Source organism: Cervus canadensis, chromosome 2 (genome assembly GCF_019320065.1).
Source record: "Cervus canadensis isolate Bull #8, Minnesota chromosome 2, ASM1932006v1, whole genome shotgun sequence".
Classification (NCBI taxonomy): Eukaryota; Metazoa; Chordata; class Mammalia; order Artiodactyla; family Cervidae; genus Cervus; species Cervus canadensis.
Genome location: NC_057387.1, coordinates 7,140,209 through 7,160,702, shown reverse-complemented (window position 1 = coordinate 7,160,702; position 20,494 = coordinate 7,140,209). Strand labels below are relative to the sequence as shown.

The 20,494-nt window shown below is 37.8% G+C and overlaps 1 protein-coding gene across 1 annotated transcript in view; it reads left to right on the top strand.

Moving 5' to 3' along the window:
• ATF6 (activating transcription factor 6) overlaps positions 1 to 20,494 on the top strand; it is a 239,836-nt gene that overhangs the window by 70,381 nt on the left and 148,961 nt on the right. Inside the window, exons 11-13 of the mRNA XM_043450905.1 lie at positions 11,941 to 12,072; positions 18,202 to 18,315; positions 19,407 to 19,506. Of these exons, the coding sequence (XP_043306840.1) occupies positions 11,941 to 12,072; positions 18,202 to 18,315; positions 19,407 to 19,506 (346 nt within the window). The remainder of the gene's footprint in view (positions 1 to 11,940; positions 12,073 to 18,201; positions 18,316 to 19,406; positions 19,507 to 20,494) is intronic.

Sequence of the window (20,494 nt, the reverse complement as noted above, 5' to 3'; positions counted from 1 at the left end):
ACTAATCTAAGCACTTTATATATTGGACTATAAGGTAAGTATTATTTTCTCCATTTTACAGATGAGGAAACTGAAGTCATAGCTAACATTTGGCAGAGCTAAAATTCAGTTTGTATTTGGAGCCCTTGTGTTAATCATTAAGGAACAACAGCCATTTATGCAGAGAAAAAGATCCAATAGTGTTACCCACTTCCCTAAAGCTTAAGATTGGATGTGGAAGGAGAAAATATTTATTTTATGGGTTGATGGGATTGATGGGAATATAACAGAAGAGATTGCACTGAAATTTATAGGCATTTAAGAATGATTGGGGCATGCCTTTTTCAAGTGCCTTTTTTGGAGAGGATACCAAAGAATTTGTTTGCACACAAACTTACTGTATTAAATATTGATTCATTGACTTCAGCAATTAATAACTAGAGTGTATTAGTTATCAATTGCTGTGTAGCAAACCACCCCACAACTTAAGAGCTTAAAACAACAACAGTCATTGACTTTGCTGAAACAGCAGCAGTTTGGGAAGGCTCACTGGAGACAGCAGTGGTTTGCGCCATGCAGTGTCAGCGGGGCTGACTCAGGGTGGAGGACCTGCTTTGAGATGGCTCACTCGTCATAGCCAGCAGGTTGGTGCTGGCCTCACCTGGGACTGAGCCAGGGCTGGTGGCTAGGGGTCTCCTTCTTTCTTTACTTGGACCACTCCGCAAGCTGCTTGGCCTTTCTCAGAGTCTGGTGACTAGATTCCAAGAATGAACATTGCCTGTTAGAAGAGTGCTTGCTTTATGATTGTTCACTGAATGGATGAAAGAACCGCAGGTTGTTTTCCTGCTCTTGCTGGCTTGCTTGGCAAAGGGCCACTGTGAAGTGTGTTTCTTCTCAAGGCCTGGTAATCCGTGGTTCTGAGAGCTACTGTTTAGAGGAATTTTTTTTTTAATCTTGACTATTGATCTATTGCTTCAAATTTCTGATTCTAGTAAATTGCCCCCACTTACTACAAGTCTGCAAAAATCATCTGTGAACCATTCAATAAACAGAGAAAAATCGCTTTTTTAAGATTTGGAGAACTCCCTTGAGAACTCCCTGTCTTTAGCCTCAGTTTCAATGAAAATTAACATAATTTCCTGTTCCTGCATCTGGAGATGGTATAATAATGAGTTCACCACCTGCTATTCTTGAGTTGTGCGTTAGTTTCTCTAAAATAAAGATCTGGATTTTTTCTCCTGGCAAGAGGCAGAATGTTACATAAAATACATTTGTTACTTAAGGAAAAAAAAAAAAGCCTCTGTGGGTTAGGCATTGTCTTAGAACAAAATATACATACAGGGACACACAGACTGTAAACATAAGTAAAATGATAGAAAAAAGGGATAAAATATAGTAGGGTAAACAGTTTTACAAGTGTGAGGGTGGTTATTGGAATTGTAGTTTTAAATAGTCGTCATTGTAAAGTAAACGTTTGAACCAAGGCTTAAAAGTGATAATTATCCATACAGATGTTTGGGGGAAGAGCATTCCAGGCAGAGGGAACAAAGGTGTTAGGGCGGAAATGTGCCTTGCATGTTCAAGGAAAATCAAGGGGGTCGGTGTGGTTGGACTAAAGTGAACAAGGAGGGAGAGTAATAGGAGATGGTGCCAGAGAGGTAAGGTACAGGAAGGGAATAAACTTAGTGAGGCCTTGGTCATTTTAAAGATTTGGGCTTTTACCATGATACAAATGGAGAGCCATCTGAAGGTTTTGAGCAGTGGAGTGACATAGTAATCTGACCTAGATTTTAAAACAATCACTCCAGTTGCTATGTTGAGAATAGCCTGAACTTTGGCAGGCGGGAAGACAAGCTGTGCCACTAATTGCTGTGTCATCTTTGGGACACAAAGCACTTTCTGATTAATAAAGCATGTTCTCATCCATCATCTCCTTTGAATCTTTGACAGATTTATTTCTCTTGAAAGGAATTGGAGGCTCAGAGAAGTTAACCAGCTTTCCCAGAATGACTCGGGGAGTCTCAGAGCCACATGTTGAATCCACACCTCTTGATTCCAAATTTTGTGTTCTTTCCACTATTCCACATTAAAACCTAAGGATCTTCATGCTCTTTCCAGCCTAAAGTGATTTCAGTTTTTCATGTGCAGTGTTCAGGGAGAGCAGTAGCAGCAAATGGGTTTCTTTTGGGGATGGGAACCAGTAAGATTCTTACCTGCTGAGATGGCTCGACTTTAAAATTGACCAGCTGGTAGCATAAGGAAACAGATTTGTGAAGGGTAGAATAGATTTGGAGATGTGCCATTTTTGGTTCAGCTACTTGGTAGGAAAATTGGGTATCTGAAATCATATCTTAATAATTAAGTTGGCTTCATAAATGAAACAGTTGTTAGCTTTTAGACTTTCATAGATAAAAAAACAAAGTAACAATTCTTTTTTTTTTTTTATTAGTTGGAGGCTAATTACTTCACAATATTTCAGTGGGTTTTGTCATACATTGATATGAATCAGCCATAGAGTTACACGTATTCCCCATCCCGATCCCCCCTCCCACCTCCCTCTCCACCCGATTCCTCTGGGTCTTCCCAGTGCACCAGGCCCGAGCACTTGTCTCATGCATCCCACCTGGGCTAGTGATCTGTTTCACCATAGATAGTATACATGCTGTTCTTTTGAAACATCCCACCCTCACCTTCTCCCACAGAGTTCAAAAGTCTGTTCTGTATTTCTGTGTCTCTTTTTCTGTTTTGCATATAGGGTTATCGTTACCATCTTTCTAATTTCCATATATATGTGTTAGTATGCTGTAATGTTCTTTATCTTTCTGGCTTACTTCACTCTGTATAATGGGCTCCAGTTTCATCCATCTCATTAGGACTGATTCAAATGAATTCTTTTTGACAGCTGAGTAATATTCCATGGTGTATATGTACCACAGCTTCCTTATCCGTTCATCTGCTGATGGGCATCTAGGTTGCTTCCATGTCCTGGCTATTATAAACAGTGCTGCGATGAACATTTGGGTGCACGTGTCTCTTTCAGATCTGGTTTCCTCAGTGTGTATGCCCAGAAGTGGTATTGCTGGGTCATATGGCAGTTCTATTTCCAGTTTTTTAAGAAATCTCCACACTGTTTTCCATAGCGGCTGTACTAGTTTGCATTCCCACCAACAGTGTAAGAGGGTTCCCTTTTCTCCACACCCTCTCCAGCATTTTATTGCTTGTAGACTTTTGGATAGCAGCCATCCTGACTGGCGTGTAATGGTACCTCATTGTGGTTTTGATTTGCATTTCTCTGATAATGAGTGATGTTGAGCATCATTTCATGTGTTTGTTAGCCATCTGTATGTCTTCTTTGGAGAAATGTCTGTCTAGTTCTTTGGCCCATTTTTTGATTAGGTCATTTATTTTTCTGGAATTGAGCTTCAGAGTTGTTGTATATTTTTTGAGATTAATCACTTTTAGTGTTGCTATCATTTTCTCCCAATCTGAGGGCTGTCTTTTCACCTTACTTATAGTTTCCTTTGTAGTGCAAAAGCTTTTAAGTTTCTTTAGGTCCCATTTGTTTAGTCCATTTTGTTCTGTTTGCTTTTATTTCCAATATTCTGGGAGGTGGGTCATAGAGGATCTTGCTGTGATTTATGTCGGAGAGTGTTTTGCCTATGTTCTCCTCTAGGAGTTCTATACTTTCTGGTCTTACATTTAGATCTTTAATCCATTTTGAGTTTATTTTCGTGTATGGTGTTAGAAAGTGTTCTGGTTTCATTCTTTTACAAGTGGTTGAACAGTTTTCCCAGCACCACTTGCTAAAGAGGTTGTCTTTTTTCCATTGTATATTCTTGCCTCCTTTGTCAAAGATAAGGTGTCCATAGGTATGTGGATTTATCTCTGGGCTTTCTGTTCTGTTCCATTGATCTATATTTCTGTCTTTGTGCCAGTACCATACTGTCTTGATGACTGTGGCTTTGTAGTAGAGTCTGAAGTCAGGCAGGTTGATTCCTCCAGTTCCATTCTTCTTTCTCAAGATTAAATAACAATTCTTATAATACTTTTCCCAGACTTTTGGGGAAATTGAAGTTATTTGTGTTTTATTAATCTGTGCTTTTCAGGCCCATTGACCCACAGCATAGGCAGTGTTTGTTGGTGTAATGGGTATTCTGAGACTTAAAACTTGTAACTCTTGCAGGGTAGCTTGCCACGGAGACATAGAGACTTCTATTTTTTAAAAATATTTATTAGTTTATTTGAAAATACTGAATAGAATGTGATTTAAGCTAATTATGAAAAGAGTGATTAGATTGTCTTATTTATATCATGAACTATAAACAGTTAATCATTATACTAACTCTTATTGTGACTGGGTCATCTCCTTGTGTTTCGGGAAATTTTTTCCAAAATTAACAAAAAGAGACACTGAATGATGCAAAAACACTCATGCCAACAATCTGAAAGTTGCTGGCAACAACAGTTTTCTCATAATCTTTTGTACATTTGGCTATTATGACTGTCAGATTCCTTCCTTCATATTTGTGTTGTCAAAGTTATATGAAGACAGTCTTGAATTCTGGCAGTAAAATAAAGCTCCTTCATGTATTTCAAATATTAATAAAAACAAGGGAAATGTAAACTTTCGGTTATTTAGATGGTTAAAGTTAGTTTCTGTAAGTCATTTCATAGTTTCAAGCATATATAGTTGTTTTGAGCTGAATTGGACAGTCAGCATCTCTGTAATTTAGCTTAAGAGAAATTTCATTTTAAGACTTCAAAAAAAATTTACAAGGACTTGCGGCTGAAGGACAACTACCAAAAATAAACAAGTGAAAAACTTTAAAAGCGTCTTTACAGAATTTCTTGATATATTGCCTTCAAAATACATTCAGGCCAAATGGATAGATAATAAAATTGGGACTCATAGACTGTTTGGATGCTTTTTTATTGTTTTTTTCTTCTAGTCATTTTTTAAAAATTTATTTACTTTAATTGGAGGCTAATTACAATATTGTGGTGGTTTTGCCATACATTAACATGAATCAGCCCTGAGTGTACATGTGTCCACCCATCCTGAACCCCCCTCCCACCTCCCTCGCCACCCCATCCCTCTGGGTTGTCCCAGAGCACTGGCTTTGAGTGCCCTGCTCCATGCATTTGAACTTGCACTGGTCATCTATTTTACATATGGTAATATATATGTTTCAATGCTATTCTCTCAAATCATCCCCCCCTCACCTTCTCCTACATAGTCCAAAAGTCTGTTCTTTACATGTGTGTGTCTTTTGCTGTCTTGCATATAGGGTCATTGTTACCGTCTTTCTAAATTCTATATATATGCATTAGTATACTGTATTGGTGTTTCTCTTTCTGACTTATTTCACTCTGTATAATAGGCTCCAGTTTCATCCACCTCATTGGAACTGACTCAAATGTGTTCTTTTTTTTATAGCTGAGTAATATTCCACTGTATATATGTATCACAACTTCCTTATCCATTCGTCTGCTGATGGACATCTAGGTTGCTTCAGTGTCCTAGCTATTGAAGACAGTGCTACAATGAACACTGGGGTGCATGTGTCTCTTTCCATTTTGGATTCATTGGTGTGTATGCCCAGCACACAACAATTGCTAGGTCATATGGCAGTTCTGTTTCCTGTTTTTTAGGGAATCTGCACAGAATTCTCCGTAGTGGCTGTACTAGTTTGCATTCCCACCAACAGTGTAAGATGGTTCCCTTTTCTCCGCACCCTCTCCACCATTTATTGTTTGTAGACTTTTTGTTGGTAGCCATTCTGACCAGCATGAGATGGTACCTCATTGTGGTTTTGATTTGCATTTTTCTGATAATGAGTGATATTGAGCATCTTTTCATGTATTTGTTAGCCTGGATGCTTATTTTTTGCCTCTTCTCTGACTTACTTCCTTGTTAAAAATGCTTTGTTGACTCTGTGTAATGAAAGTGTTGTGAAGATCATTTTGTGGAGTCCATTGAATGAGATCTGAGTGAGCCCTCAGGCTAAAAAAGGGTAAAACTATTAAAGTAGTTACGGTTAAACATATATTTGTCATTACACTCTGATAATCATTTTCTCACGTGGGCAGTGGGAAAAATAGTGATCACTTATGAGCCAAACCAATCTACATTAAAACTGATTTCTAGCAAGTGTAGCTGCTGCTAAGTGATTACAGTCCAATTACAGATGGAATAAACTGAACTGATAGTTAAACTGATAGATGGAATAAACTGAACTGATAGTTAAACTGAACTGTTTCCTTGTAACAGTTATAAATTCTGACTTGAAATGCCAGTTTTCATAGTGGTAGTAAAATCATCTAAAGAACAATAATCAGTAGAAGAACTCTTTAAAAGCTCCCAAGTACTAATGGTTATCAACTATTAATAATTTACTTTAGGGACTTCCCTGGTGGTCCAGTAACAAAGATTCCAAGCTCCCAATGCAGGGGGCCCATGTTTGATCCTTAGTTGGGGAACTAGATCCCACATGCTGCAACTAAAGACTCCACATGCCGCAGCAAATATCAAAACACCACATGCTGTAAGTAAGACCCAGTGCAGCAAAATAAATAAAAATAAATATAAACCTTTAAAAAATAACTTAATAACTTACTCTATTAATCATCCATAAACCACATAAATCGTTCTTGATTTTGACCTTCCACAGCCATTTCATCTAACTCCCCTATCCTCTTCCCCACACTGTTCACTTCTGTTGGATTTACTGTGAGAAACATGTAACTTTTAGGGAATTGAGGTAGGAAAGATATTATGAGAAACAAGATGAATTTAAAATAGTGGTTCTCAAACATTGGCGTGTGTCATGTGGACAGCTAGTTAAAACATAGATCGTTAGGCACCGCTTGCAGGGTTTCTGGGTGCTAGGACTGGAAAGGGACCCGAGAGTTTGCCTTTCTAACCAGGTACCAGGTGATGCAAACGCTGCTGGTCTGGGTACTGCACTTGGTGAGAGTCACTGCCCTAGAGGAAGGTGCGTTCTGATCCAGAACTGACTGTGTCCCTTGCTAGTTGATAGTAGGATTCAAGGAAGGGAAAATGTTAAAGCCACTCCTAGAAGCCATAGCAGCCTCTGTAACTTGGCACTTACCTATGAGAGCCTCTCAAACAACTTTAAGATCCCTAGCCAGGAAATAGATAAAGCAGAGGAACTGTCCTAGTGTTCTGCTGTTTTTCTGGCAGTGGTAATCACCAAGTAGTCTAGATGGGTAGGGGACAAATGGAATATCAGTTTTTAAAAGAAAGAAGTTAGATTTCCCCCATTATACTGGGGAATTTAGCATTAATCACATGGAAGATGTTGCTATAGAAAGGGATATGATAACTGGGAACCAAAATTAAAACAAGAATAAAACATACCAGTTTTGCTTTTATTGAATAAATTGCTAAACTTATTGATAGTGTGGCAGGCAAGGCCACCCATAAATAATCTAGCCTTGCATTGCTCTTAGTCTCGTCTCTTTCCCTTCTCTCTTTGAGATGGTCCCTTTCCCACTGTGCTTATACATGCGCATGTCCACCCATATACCCTCTCCTGCTTTACTTGTAATTTCTCAAGCAAATCATGCTCTCCTGTGACTGTGTCCTTTTTCATATTAGTCTGCATGAAATGCCTTTTCTTACTCCCATCCTCCTTTTCCACCTGTTTATTTACTGCTTGTCATTTAAGATAACTTCATGATCCTCTTGGTAAAGATCAAATGCCCTAGCTATATGCTTCTGTAACATTTGGCATTAACCGCTATTATGCTGCTAATCCCTCTATTATCATTTGTCTGTACCCCCCCTCCAACATACACACAAAGACACACACACACACACTTATACACACTATATTCAGTTTTATCTTTGAGTCTTTAGTATCAAATATGGTTCCTGGAATGTAATAGGTGTCTAGAACATGTTGAATAAATGAGTGAATCAATCAGTCATTCTGGGAAATGGTGTCAACATAAGGCAATGATGATGTTCTAATCCTGGACCCAAATCCTGGCTTCATTAATTACTCGGAGCATGTACATTTCTGACACCAATTCCAATGTGTGTTTTTTTCATACCACCAAACAGTTCTCCTAAGGGTTCTGATCATCTGGTTCCAATGTATGGAGAGGTTTTCCCCATACCACCAAGCAATTCTCCGACACCAGCTGGGTGTCCTACAGTTCAGCTTAATTCTGATGCAGCCAGTGTGGAGACAAGGTCATATTCCACAGGTTAAGGGCTCAGTCCTACAAGAGTTACCCTCCCCTCCTTCAGACATCAACTGCAAATCCATGTTGTCACCTGGGCTTCTGGCTAACAAGCTATAGATCAGAGGATCCCACAATCCTCAGGTTCCTGTTTGTTTGCTGGAGTGGCTCACAGAATTCAGAGAAACATTTTGCTTACTAGAATACCAGTTTATCGTTAAAGGATATAACTCAAGAACAGCCAAGTGGAAGAGCTGCATGGGGCAAGGTATGGGGGAATGGACAGGGAGCTTCCATGCCCTCTTCAAGCTCACCACTGTCTCTGAATCTTTACCAACCGAGAAGCTCCCTGAATCCCTTCGTTTTGGGTTTTATGGAGGCTTCATGACAGAGACATGGTTGATTAAGTCATTTGGCGATTGGTGATTGAACCTAATCTCTAGTCCTTTTCCCTTTCCTGGAGGTGGGGGTGCGAGTTGAGACTGAAAGTTCAAACTCTGTAGTCTATGACTGATTCCTCTGGGGACTAACCCCCATCCTTAGACAACCTAAGGGCCTTTCAGTGTCACGTCATTAACATAGCAAATGACACCTTTATGGGTCTCATCACTTGGGAAATTCACAAGGATGTTAGGAGCTCTGGGCCAGGAAAATGTTGCCACCAAATATATATTTCTTTTTATAAATCACCATATCACAGCATGACCTTCGGCAAACTTTAAATTCTTTGAGCCTCAACTTTCTTTGAGCTTTCATTCCTTAGTACATAGAAGGTGCTCAGAAGATGGTAGCTGCTGTTACACTGCATTTGCGTCTTAGGAGAATGTTTACCAGTCTTGTAATATCCCTGTGGTAAAGACAGGGATTTTGGACTTAGGAGATACTATGGTTAATTCATAAGTGTTTTAACTTAGGTTTTTACAAACTTAGAAGGTGCTCCCTAGGAGCATGCTCCAGGGCTCAGTTTCTCTTCTCTGTCCTCAACAGCTCAGCTGAGGATGTGGATGGCATGTTGTTGCTTGCTTTGAAGGAGAATTTCTGTTGCTAATTAGGATCGGAAAAGTTCTTGAATGGTATTTTAAAGGGAATTGACGTAAATTATTCAGCTGGATCACAAAGCTCAATTATATAAATTCTAAATTGGAAGTGGGAGAAGAAGGGAAGGGAAGGGAGGGTAATAGTCCAGTCAGTTTGTGAGAAGACTTGGAATTTTAATTAAACCAACTTCAATATCAGCCTGTGTGATATTAGGCTGCATTGGTGGAAGAATAATATTTAGAACATAGGAAGGAATTACCCTGTTCCGTCCTGTAATGGTCATACCACCTGAGAAGTGCTGTGGCCGGTTCTGGACATCATCTCTGAGAAGCATACTGAGAGGGGAGTGACCAAATATGCTGAAGGAACCTAAGACTGTACTATAAAGAGGAACACGCGGAAGAAACTATAGCCATGAAAGAGAAAGCCTGAAGTGAGGGCTGAGGGATGTTAGGTTTCTTTGGATATTGGAAGAAGGCTTGCTTATTAGGTATGTTGTGAATAGCCACAGAGTCCAGAACTTGTACCAAGACCAATGGCACTTTGAAGTGAATTGCAGGGAGGGACACCCAGAATTTGCTCCTCTCCCAAACCCTGTTCCTTCCTAGGAGCTTTTAGCTCAACACTTAATCCAGTAGAAATAAAATGTGAGTGGGCTTCAGACACAATTAAATAGTTACAGTGGTAGCGTTTCTCCTAGTCACTGGTGAAATTGACGGAGTACTTCCACCAAACAGGAATGTTATTATGTGGATATTTCACAGATGCAGTGGAGAGGTAGGCTGACAGGAGGTGAATTAATTCTGTAAACTGGGGTAAGTTCTTTTTTAAAAAATAGTTTTATTTACTTGTTTATTTTTGGCTGTGCTGGGTCTCTGTTGCTGGGCCCACTTTTCCCTAGTTGCAGAGCGGAGGCTCCTCTCTAGTTGTGGAGCATGGGCTCTCAGGTGCCCGGGCTTCAGTACCTGGCTCAGTAGATGTGGTGCCTGGGCTTAGTTGCTCTGCAGCATGTGGGATGTTCACGGATCAGGGCTTAAACCTCTGTCTCCCGTGTAGCAGGTGGGTTCTTTACCACTCAGCAACCAGAGAAGTCTTAGGGGGGATGTTTTTACCTTTGATTTTGTTTAGGCTTACTTTCCTAAGTAGAATTTTTGGCATCACCCTTGAAAGGATTAAAAAGTAAGCCCTTTTCAAAAATGTAAGGTTCAAAAAGAAAAAATACATTCTAGAGTTATCGTCACACTCTTCATTTGGCTTCCCTACGAAATTGCTTTTGTTTATTGCTTATCTCGTGTTTTCTAAAGTACTCACTAGGGTAAGTTTTCGTAAGTTTAGTTGGCTATTCCACAGCCTTTTATCTCACTTGTAGCAGGGTTTATACTGTTCCTCTCAGGTGAACATTCTTTCTGAAAGATACGGTTGTAACAAAATGGAGCCTTAGTTGTAGCAAAATTAGATTTTACACCAAGACCATCTTTGGTGGTACACTTCTGAAGAGTCTGTAGTATGCCAGCGTGCCACAGCACACCATGTGAGAGACACTGGGTGATGGTGACTCTAGGAATGAAGAATTGAAGAGGATGGGGAATATGACAAGATAGCAGAAAAAGATTCTAGAGTGATGTGCATGCTTTTTTCTTCCACCCAACATCCCTTTCTCCAAATTTGGAGGCAAAGTACTATACCCTAAAGAACTCCTTTTCTCTTAGAATCTCAGGGCCCTTAACTGTGACCCTCTCATCAGCCTTATTTGCTTCCTTCACTTCATCCCTCTAAATAGAATCTGATATCCCTTCTTTTGTGCTTCCTTAGGGAAATTCCCTTTGTGTTGAATTTCAAAAAGATTTTTTTGACTAGTATATGTGTGGCACTGTAAAATTAAACACACACGATATCATATCAATGAGCCAAATTTCTAAGCCCTTGATTAGTTAATTAAAAGTGTTAAATAACTATTGCAATATTTGAGAGATTATATATATATATATATACACATACACACACATATATATATATGTTTGCCCCAGATACATAAAGAAAGATTTAGGGAAAGTGAAGAGAAAGGAGTAAATAAACATTTAAAAAATTTCTGTTAACTTTGATAGCCTGCTTTCTGGAATGGTGAAAATCTAGTGAATTTGATTGTTGATAAAGAGAATAATTACTGTTTCATTTGAAGTATTTCTTCTTTGAAAACATCAGTCTGAAACATCAAGGAAGACTTCTTATTCTAGTTATTATCTGAGTTTAGAATTTGTTTATATGTACATTTACCTATTTTTACTTTATATGGATGTATATATTCACATGCTAAGTCACTCAGTTGTGTCCAACTCTTTGCGACCCCATGGAGTGTACCCCCCCAGGCTCCTTTGTCCATGGAATTCTCCAGGCAAGAATACTGGAGTGGGTTGCCATTTCCTTCTACAGGGATATATTCATAGTTCAAAGCATATAGAATACTGACTTTTTAAAACAGTTTATAAATAATGTACTTCTATAGTTAGAAAAATTATTTTCAGAATTTATTTTCATGTATGTACAGGATGCCAAGCTAGGGATTTGACCATATCAGAAAGCTGTTTGACTTGCCTCTATACCTAGTATTCTTGCTGTGTGTACAGAATTGTGATTTGCTTCAGAGCGACATGTAGTATGCATATGTATGACAAATTTTTTTTTAATTATTTGCTAACATTTTAACATTTTCAGCATGTTGGAACAAGATTCCAAGAGAATGAATCCTAGTGTGAACCCTACAAATCAAAGGAGGCATCTTCTAGGATTTTCTGCTAAAGAGGAGCAAGACACATCAGATGATATCATCCAGAAAAACAGCTACAGGTTAGATTTATATCTGAATTGTTTATACACAATTTCAACTAGTAGAGCAAACAAGTTACAAGGATGTTCGTAAATTTTACAAAGGTCAGTTCTAAGGGTAAATTTCCTTTTTAAAAACTGTCCAAGTTTTAGAATTCTTGTAGAACTGTGACCTTAAAATCTCAGTTTGTGTACACTAATATACACATTGAAACACAATCATTATATATTACACATGCTATATTGTTTGTAGTGTCTTTAACATAGTTATTTTACTGTCATGTTTATATATATAGTGTAATATTTGTTACTATATCATCTGTGATGGATATGATTTGGTGGAATGATATGGCTGAACCCATTTGTAGTTATTAGATAAAATCATTTATACTTGTTTATTGTGATTTTTATTGAATTTCTTTTTCTTGTTATAATTTAATTCTATCTTCATAAATTTCCATATAGCTTGGAAATAGTAAAGACAGCTGTATGAAAATATTTTTACCTTATGTCAAGTAGAAGAAGGTTATAGTGGCCCTTTTCAGAAGTGTTTTTGATAAACATTTCCCTGTGTGATTTATAATTTTTATTAGAGTCAAGTGGAGCTAGATCCTTGAGTTACAAGGCAAAGGGAGGTTATAGTGTGGCAACCATGGCACAGAATAATGCTTGAAAATCATTAAAGATTTGATTACTCTTAACTCTCTGAGGTTTTACAGGCCAAAGGCCATAGGGGAATCATTCTTCTGATTTTTACTCTGTTACACCCGTACCACTTAATGAGAGTATTACCGTAATCCTTCAGGCTTGTCTTCATTTAGTCTTCCTGGAAAAAATGCTAGTATTCACTTTTTTTAAGAATCTTCAGTGTGCAAAATACTGTGCTAAATATGGCAGATGATCCAAAGAATATATGGTAGTAACTGTAATACAACATAGAATGTGATAGATGTTGGAAAACCCAACATTTCCTGCCTTTTTTTTACATGCCCAAATTAGCCATACTTCTGAAATACTGATCTTAGTGATCGTATAAGAGTCTCCCTGAGTATTACTGGAGTTTAATAGTAATAGTATTTTTAATTTACTAAATAATTTTTACAAGGTAGCCCTGTATATCCTGTAATTTTGAGTTCTGTTGTTGTCTATGTAAGATCCAGCAAAAGTTACATTTTTCATAGGTAGCCTTTGGATTTATGACAGTTGAGAGTATGCCTCTTAAGTTATATAGCTTGTTGCTAAAAATAGAATGGAATCAGACACCTGAAATTACTGTTCAGGTAAGCTTTATAAAAATATTTCTTATTTTTCACTAACTACAATAAATAAAAGCCTTCAGTTACTTGTCCACGTTAGAGTAAGATAATATGGTGGTTCCTGGAAAGCACAGTCCTTTGATCATATTAGCTCTAACTAGAGGTCTGAATGACTTTTAGGCTGTAATTTATCAGCTTTCAAAATAATGCATGAAGTGCAAGCCATCTCTCTGTCCCTGACCCAGAGCCTCCATTGCTTGTGCATAAGCTATTAATAGGTTACTGGTCTTAATAAAAAATGGAAATGATTATCAATTCTTGATTGTGTGCAAGTCTCTATCGAAATACCCAAGATTATTACTGAGCCGTTTGGTAGATTTCAGTGTTAGCCCATTAATTTGATATTCTTTCTTTTATTATTTTATATACTAAATAAGAGATACCAAAAAATGTTTGTGAAACATTTGAAAGCACCAAGTATGAATTTGTTTTAAACTGATTTTTAGGTGGTTTATTTATACTCAGCCATAACATTTGTGTGTGTTTTTTTAATGCAGCTTACTTTGTGTTATCTTTAATTTTTTCAGGAGAGTTATGAGAACTGGTTCAAATAAAAAAAGGAGTAGATTCTAATCTCGTAATTTATAATATTACATTTGTCTATCATTTAATAATTAACTGCATATGTTTTTTCAGTCTTAGAAATGTGTGGTATATAAGATGACCATATAATCTGTCGACCAAACTGAGAGACTTTTAATAATGAAAGGTAGTACTAGTGTCAGTCCATCAGTTCAATCATTCAGTCGTGTCGGACTCTGCGACCCCATGGACTGCAGCACACCAGGCCTCCCTGTCCATCACCAACAAACTCATGTCCATCGAGTTGGTGATGCTATCCAACCGTCTCATCCTCTGTCGTCTCCTTCTCCTCCTGCCTTCAATCTTTCCCAGCATCAGGGTCTTTTCTAATGAGTCACTTTTTTGCATCAGGTGACCAAAGTACTGGAGCTTCAGCTACTAGTACTAGTGTCCTAGTGTAATAATTATGTCAGGATGTCAGGTATAAATCAGGACTGTCTTGGATGAAGGGAAAAGGATAGTCACTCTACTTCTAAGGCATCAGCCAGAACCTGTATTTATTCAGGAATTCTCATTAGCTGTAGCTCCTTAATACTGCCCTTTATTTCAGTGTTTTATTTATTGAAATTTTTTCTATTGGTCTGGAATGGTTTGCAGGCAGTCTGGAACTCTGGCCATCTCAGGAGTAATGTGGATATCATTGTCTCCAGGTTGCATGTCGGCTTAGGTTCTCCCTTTTCTTTCCTCTGCAATTCCACCTAGTCCCTTTCCTGATACAATATTTTTCCTATCAGATTTTTTGTTTCCTTTTCCAAAGAATATATTTGGCTGATAGAACAAAGCCAGTCAGAGCAGATGTGCAGAAATCATTACTAGAGTTTATCACATGGAAATAAAATTATAAATCAGATTTATAGTTTCAAAAGTAGTTCTAGACTTTTTTGATGGACTTGACTTCAGTGTTTGTATTTTTGTGAGTATTCAGACCTGATTTTAAAATAACACATATATAAAGATCTTTGGTCTTTGTAGGTGAGGTTTTTTTTTTTTTTGGTTATTTTTTGTTTTTGTTTTTGTTTTAGTGTGACCAACAGTCTCTGGTTTCTTAAAAGCATTCAGAATTTACCAAGTGCAAGGCAGCGTTTTTTTCTTCTCCCTCAGCAGTTAATTTGAGCTGATTTCCTTTTGTGTGTGCATTCATTACCTGTGTACCACCATCTCTGTTTTATTCTGAATAACAACCCCAGTAGGCAGAAGAAAGGGCATCAAGAATGTTTCTGGTGCAGCTGCAGGGAAAAGTGGTGTATATGCCCTCTGCTGTTGCTTTTTCACCCTTGTATGTGGCATACCTAGAAGTCTTTAAGTTTTATCTAAAGTTAGTTTTCCACACTGCAAAAATTATTTTTGTCAAGCTGGCTAGTGATTTCAGCATTGTCAAATCCAGTGAAAACTTCTCTCTATCTTGATCTTTCCTCAGCATTTGTATAGATCACTCCTTCTTGAAGTCTTCTCCTTTAGTATTGCTGCATTTTTGTTTCCTCTTTTTTCACGGGCTCTGCTTCATTTCTGTAGGCTCCTCTTCTATCCAGATCCTAAAGTACAGAACTGTTAACTTTTTGTTCTCTTTATGCCATAATTTAGCACACAGTCCACTTCTGTATATCCTGATGACTCTCTTTTGTTTCCTGTCCAGACGTCTGCGTCTCCAAAGTCATACATCCAGTAGTTCCTTCATTTCTCTTAACATTTCAAACTTAACACCTGCACAGTGAAACTCTAGGTCCTTTTCCATATTCTAGTTTCACCCACTTCTGTATAATACGCTTCTTCGTTTCTGTTGCTCAGGCCAGAAACCCTGGTTCCTCCCTTTCAACAAGTGCTGTTGATATTCTTTCCAAATATTATCTTGAATTGGTTCATTTTTTTTTTTTATCTTCACTGCCATCACCTTAGTTCATAGTAGCTGCAGCTCTCGCTCAGATTGCTATTGATCTCTCCTAACTGAGAGAGAAATTACCAAGTGCAAGGCAGAGTGGTCTTCCACTCTAACGGGTCTCCCAGCTTCCCCTTTTGCCTCCATCAAAACTGATTTTGATACAATAGCAAGGGATACATATAAATTAAAAATATATCACTTCTTTACCTAACACACCTTTTTGTGGCTTCTTATTACATTTAGTAATTCCTTATCATGATTGGTCTCCATCTTTCTAAACACCTTGTGCCTCCCCTCACTTGCTTACAACTTTTCAGCTGGTGTGTTTTCCTTAAGTTCCATAAAGCCTCCCTTTTCCCACCTGCCTCTGTCTAGAACACTCTTCCCCCAGTTTTTATAGATTTGGCTTCTTGTCATCCTTTACACCTTGTCTTAAATACCGTCTCCTTCTCAGACCATTTTATCTGAAGTAGACATTGTCATTAGGTTTTCTATCTCAACCTTTTTTTTTTTCATAGCTCTTACCTCAGTTTGGATTTATTCTGTGTTTGCTTTCTTGTATTTGGTCCATCTTCTCCATCAAGATCATGGAGGATTGGACTCCCTGTTCTCTGTTGGAATTCCATCACCTAGCACAGTATCTGGCACATAGTTGGTATTCAATAAATATCTATTGTTGATTGAAAAGCACAAATCTAGCCATGTCCAATTTTGTGTTTTTCTTTTTGAATTTTAATAAATCTAGTTTTCTAAATCTAGAGTATTGTATATAAAGAAATTCAAGACAGAATTCAGATTTCTTAGTAAGAAAGGTTAAAATAGCGGACTGATGGGAATAAATAGCAATAATATCCTCAACTCAGATTAGGATCTGATTAGGATTTTCAACCCACATTTTGCTCACTACATCACACTCTGGATATGAATTCACATGATATGTGAATTCACTGTGATGATTAGGAAAGTATATTTTTTAAAGCTAATGGAATAACTGGTTAATGTCAGCCAGGTGTTTTATTAGGGATTCCTCCATGATTCTAATATTTAACTTTTCAAGGCTTTTACTTTTCTCCTGCCAAGTATTTTATGCTTTTCCTTTCTCCTCCCACACACAGATATTTTTTTAAAAATTGTTTTTAAGTTGAGGATAATTGTTTTACAATATTGTATTGGTTTCTTCATACAACAGCGTGAATCAGCCATAAGGATATATGTGTCCCTCCCACTTGAACCTCCTCCTCCAGCCTGTCCCACCCTCCGGGCTGTCAGAGTGCCGTGTTGAGCTCCCTGTGTTACGCAGCAGCTTCCCATTAGCTATCTGTCTTACATATTGTACTGCATATGTTTCAGTGCTACTCTCTCAATGTGTCCTATCCTCTCCTTCCCCCGCTGTGTCCAAAGTCTGTTTTCTACGTCTGAGTCTCTGTTCCTACCCTGTAAATAGGTTCATCAGTACTGTTTTTTCTAGATTCCGTACATCTACGTCAATACATGATATTTATTTTTTTATTTCTGACTTATGTCACTGTATAAGAGGCTCTAGATTTATCCACTTCACTAGGACTGACCCAAACGTGTTCCTTTTTCTGGCTGAGTAATATTCTATCATATATATGTGCCGCAGCTTCTTTGTCTGTTCATCTGTCAGTGGACGTCTAGGTTGCTTCCATGTCCTGGCTGTTGCAAATGGTGCTGTAATGAATATTGGGATATACACAGACACTCTTTTCAGGAGACTATTCAGTTCTCTTATCACAGTGTTGAGAGTGAGCACAAACTTCAGTCCTGGTTACGTAATACTTCACTGTCAATCAGAAGTCTTTCCTGTCCATCAGTGGGTCTTCCCCCCAGTTTCGCTTCTTACTGTGTTACCTCCTGTGTTCCAGCATCACTGAGTGTGCCTTGAGTTCATTGAAGACGTGAACTGTGTGTTATCATTATATCTATAGTCTTAAGTACTTAATAATTGGGCAGTAAATGTGAACTACTGTGATAATCTCTGTAGAAAATTGCAAAATGATGTCTGTGCTATATGGTATATATTTCCCTCCATTTTAGATCACATTCACTTCTTGCTTACAGTATGTTCTATTTAAAATATTTACAAAAATGTTTTTATTGAAGTATAGAAGTATAGTTGATTTACAGTATTGTGTTAATTACTGCTGTGTGTACACACACAGATTCCTTTTTAACATTCTTTTCCATTATGATTTATCATAGGATATGGACTATAGTTCTCTGCTGTATAGTAGGACTGTACTTGTTTATATTTTTATTTCCATGAAAACAATACTAGCAATGACTTTCTTATAGCAAACTTCTTCTTAGGAATATAAGACACAAGGCAACACATTTTGTACATTTATGTTTCAGATATGACCATTCTGTTTCAAATGACAAAGCCCTGATGGTGCTAACTGAAGAACCATTACTCTATATCCCTCCGCCTCCCTGTCAGCCCCTGATAAACACAACAGAATCTCTCAGGTGAGTGTTGTCAACTGTTGCAGATATAGCCGCATGGGTCCCTGTGCTTAGCTGTGGAACCTAGAAAAATATTAATTCAGATTAACCAAGTAGCTGAGAAAACTCTGAATTATTTCTTGCATAACCATAGGCAGGCATATCAATTGTTCACTTTCCCCACCAACCTGATAAAGGAGGTATTGGGTCTATTTTATGTGATTATATTGGAGTTATATGCTTAAATATGTCTTATTTGAAAACTAAAGAATGACATTAATATAAAAATTCAGGGTAAGTGTTAGATTTGCAGGTGGTAACATTCCTATTGGAAGGTACCTTTTCCTTCAAATTAGGAGGGTAATAATTTGAAGATATGTGATTCTGGAATCACTTTCACATTAGTGTATTTTTATTTATTTACTCTTCATTGAATTGTTTTTTCCTGTGAATTTTGGATCCTATATTCACACCTTAAAAACTGCTTCAGTTTTTTTTTTGTGTGTGTGGTATGTAGTAATCAGCTGTAAAAAAGTAAGTATAGTCTGACATCTCCACAACTGCTTTAAAAAGTAAGCAAAATAAAGGGAAATTATATTTGAATTGGACTTAAAAAAAATTTTTTTTTCCATTTTGGAAAATTTGGATTATAGTACCTTGAAAATTCTCTTTCTGAGCAGTTGATTGATTCTTTTTCTTCTCCCAAAAGAGCATGAGTTTCAAAGGCCTTGATGCATCCATTTGTGGTTAGGAGTCCTATGACTTGTTCTATGCTCTCCAGCATCTCCAGTATTTGTGTGTACATAGTCCAAGAGCAGAAACAGAAATACTTTTTTTTGTGGAGAAACCTTTGCATTCAGTATTTATGTTTGGCAGGTATTTAGCTATGATTTTCTTTGAACTTTGAACTCATGATTGAGGAAACTACCATATAAAAATGCAAGTCATTAAAAACAGCTAACATTAAATGTCTTCGCTTTAAGTCAAAAGAATATTGAATCATTAGGCATTTGGAATGCTCTTCGAAACCTCAGAACATGGTTAAATTCCTTTCCAATCAAAAGTGAAACATCTGTTTCTATGAAATATGTTTAATTAATTAAGCTATTTTATAGGTTAAATCATGAACTTCGAGGATGGGTTCATAGACACGAAGTGGAAAGGACCAAGTCAAGAAGAATGACAAATAATCAACAGAAAACTCGTATTCTTCAGGTTTGTTTCTGCTAGTCTTTAACAACAGTGGCATATTTGTGGGCTTCCTTGGTGGCTGAGATAGTAAAGAATCTGCCTGCAATACAGTGGACCCAGGTTCAATCTTTGGGTTGGGAAGATCCCCTGGAGAAGGAAATGGCAACCCACTCCAGTATCTTGCTGGGAGAATTCTGTGAATAGAGGAGCCTGGCAGGCTACAGTCCATGGGGTCGCTAAGAGTCAGACATGACTGAGCTACTAACACTTTCAGGATTAAGACTTTCACTTTCACCTGGCATACTTGTTAGAAGGCTTCCTGCAGGTGGGTTGCTGTCTTCCCTGGATGATTTGGGAAGCTTGAACTTTAGCCACTTCCTGCTGCCTCCTGCTGCTACTGATGCAGCTGTCATGGCCACTGAAGCCCTCCTCCCAGGTTTCACAACACTCATTTAGCCTTTATAGCACTAGAGCTTCCTGTTCAGGCATGGTGCCCTTTCCTGCTCTGTCTCTCAAATTTGCTTTCAAGTCCAGGGTTCCTACACATGGGTCTGCGTCACATGTTTTTGGCACAAAAACTTAATAAATGATACTGTTTATCTTCTCTGTTCTTAGAACTTTTCAAATGTAGGACAGCTTGGGATTGAAGGCACATCTCCATGGAGAGCACTTTTGTATTTAGACTTGTAGCACTGTAGGTTATTGACAGCTCTTACTTAGAACCTGTTTAGTTGGGCTTCTATCTTTTTTTTTTTTACCACAAAGCACATTTATAGTCTTTCTGTCATTCCAGTATCCAATACTACTTCTGAATTACTTAGATTTACACATTGCAAGCTCCTAACAAATGTTACCTATGGTAGTAATAATGAGCCAGGTGCTTATTCTGGACTTTGGGAATATAGTAGAGAGTACAATAGAGTCCCTGCCTTCATGGAACTTACATTCTAATGGAAAAGAGAAACTATAAACAAGTCACGTGAAATAAGTCAGACCCAGAAAAGACAGATAC